Below are 1,929 nucleotides of genomic sequence, written 5' to 3' on the forward strand. Positions count from 1 at the left end.
GGATCTCCTTGACGCGCAGCACCAGCGGCTCGTGCTGCAGGGGGTTGCTCTCGATGGCACTGTGCAGTTTGGCCATGTAGAAGTCCAGGGTGCTCAGCGTGGGGGTCTCCCCGGTGCCTGGGAGGTGACAGCCCGGTGAGCGGGTCCCCACCCAGCCCTGCCCATGCACTGGTGGCTGGGGAAGGGACCCCAGCAGCCGGTGCCGTGTCCTGCCGCAGGACAGAGCCTGCACTGGCACAAGTCCTGGAGCACGTGGATTTGGGCCAATCTGGGGCACAGTTGTGAGTGTGGCTCCAGAGGAGGATGGCTCTCAGCCTGCCCTGCCCCAGGACAGGGTAGCCAGCTGGCTGTCACATCCCTGGGCTCCCCAGGGAGTCCCCCAAGTGCTGCAGGATCCCAGCCCAGCATCAGATGGGCACTTGCCACCACCCCGCTGCCCCACGGTGCCCCTTCACCTGGGATGGGGCACCCCACAGTGCCACTCATCCTGAGCAGGGGTCCCCACAGCTGAAGGGGCCCCATGATGCCCCTCTGCCCAGGCACTGGGGAGTCCCTTGGTTCCCCCAACTCACCAGGGATGGGCAGGGAGGAGAAGCTGGCGGTCAGGGCCTGCCGCACCGACTGCAGCTGCTGCTGCAGGGCCAGGGTCTGCCGCTCCTCCTGTGCCAGCTCCTGCTCCAGTTTCTCCTTGGCGCAGTTCATGCTCTCCGTGTGCTTCTGCAGGATGGCGTTCTGCTCCTCGAACTCCGTGTTCATCTTCCGCAGGCGCCGCAGCTCAGCCTCGCGGGCTGCCGGGACAGCGGGATGGACCCGACCCCCCTCAGCCCAGTCCCTCCCCCAGACACAGCTCCTCCAAGAGGCTCAGTGCCACCAATGCCCAGGCTCCAGGCTTGTCCCTCCATCCAGCCTCTCCAGGGACCTTCCACAGCCCGCATCTCGCAGCCCCTCACCTTTGTTTTGGTCCAAGAACTCCTCGGTGAAGATGGGCACGTCGAAGGTGGAGAAGGTGTCGCTGCACTCGCCAGCCTGAGGGATGGGAGGGAGGGATAAGGCAGGGTTGAAGCCCCCAGAGGGGACCCCAACCCCTTGGGGCTGGGCAGAGGGGAGGCACCAGGATGTGAGGGGTGAGGGGTACAGGGAGTGAGGGGCGGCCCTGCCCAGGCAGGTGGGGAGGGAAGATGGTTACACTCCGTGACTCAGCTGGCTACACTCTGCCTCCTGTTCCCTCCAGGAACCTGGGATTCACATCCCTGAGCATCCCTCTGCCCACCCAGCCCTGCAGCCAGTCCAGCTCCCTGGACTGAGCCCAGCAGTGCCTCGTGCCTTAGTTCCCACAGAGAGACAGACAGACATGCTGGGGCCTTACCTTGTGCCCGTTGAGCAGGGTGTTCACAGCCGCAGAACCTGCATCCTCTGCAAGGTAGGAAGGAAAAGGGTCACCCCAGCAGCCAGACCACAACCCCTAAGGCTCTGGCAGTGCCTGGCCAGATCCCAGCAGCCCCTGCTCTCACAACCCACCTTTTTTGATCTTTTTCTCCTGGATCTTCTCCGTGCACATCTTGTAGGCCTCTGACTGTTGGTATTCCCGCAGCTCCTTCATGTACTGCTGCTTCTCCCGCTCTGCCTCGTCCAGGTACCGCTGCAGTCACAGAGGGGCCTCAGCCTGGCCCAGCCCCTCCCACCACCTCCCAGCCCAGCACTGGGACCAGCTCCAGCCCCGCAGGGAGCCAAGGGGTTTGAGTTGCGGGCTCTGGAGCTCCCCAGCCTGGGGGTCTCTCCCAGGGGGCCATACCTGCTTCTCGGAGAGCTGCAGTTTGCTCCACTCCGCTCCCAGCATCTTGGTGATCTCCGGGAAGGGCAGGTCAGGGTGCTGGGTGCGGATCTGCTCCCGCCGCTCGTTCAGGAAGCGCACGTAGCCCGTCACGGGGG

At 64.8% G+C, this 1,929-nt stretch overlaps 1 protein-coding gene across 2 annotated transcripts in view; it reads right to left on the reverse strand.

The window, feature by feature from the left end:
• HMG20B (high mobility group 20B) overlaps window positions 1–1,929 on the reverse strand; it is a 5,113-nt gene that overhangs the window by 2,138 nt on the left and 1,046 nt on the right. The window contains exons 3-8 of one of the 2 annotated variants that reach the window (XM_027908056.1): window positions 1,793–1,929; window positions 1,519–1,639; window positions 1,367–1,413; window positions 951–1,026; window positions 573–788; window positions 23–117 (exon numbers count right to left, since the gene is read on the reverse strand). In XM_027908056.1, the coding sequence (XP_027763857.1) occupies window positions 23–117; window positions 573–788; window positions 951–1,026; window positions 1,367–1,413; window positions 1,519–1,639; window positions 1,793–1,929 (692 nt within the window). The remainder of the gene's footprint in view (window positions 1–22; window positions 118–572; window positions 789–950; window positions 1,027–1,366; window positions 1,414–1,518; window positions 1,640–1,792) is intronic. The other variant, XM_027908055.1, reaches the window with a different exon arrangement.

Source organism: Empidonax traillii, unplaced genomic scaffold, assembly GCF_003031625.1.
Source record: "Empidonax traillii isolate 1590-97213 ecotype Southwest subspecies unplaced genomic scaffold, ASM303162v1 scaffold1602:size438507, whole genome shotgun sequence".
NCBI classification, from domain to species: Eukaryota; Metazoa; Chordata; class Aves; order Passeriformes; family Tyrannidae; genus Empidonax; species Empidonax traillii.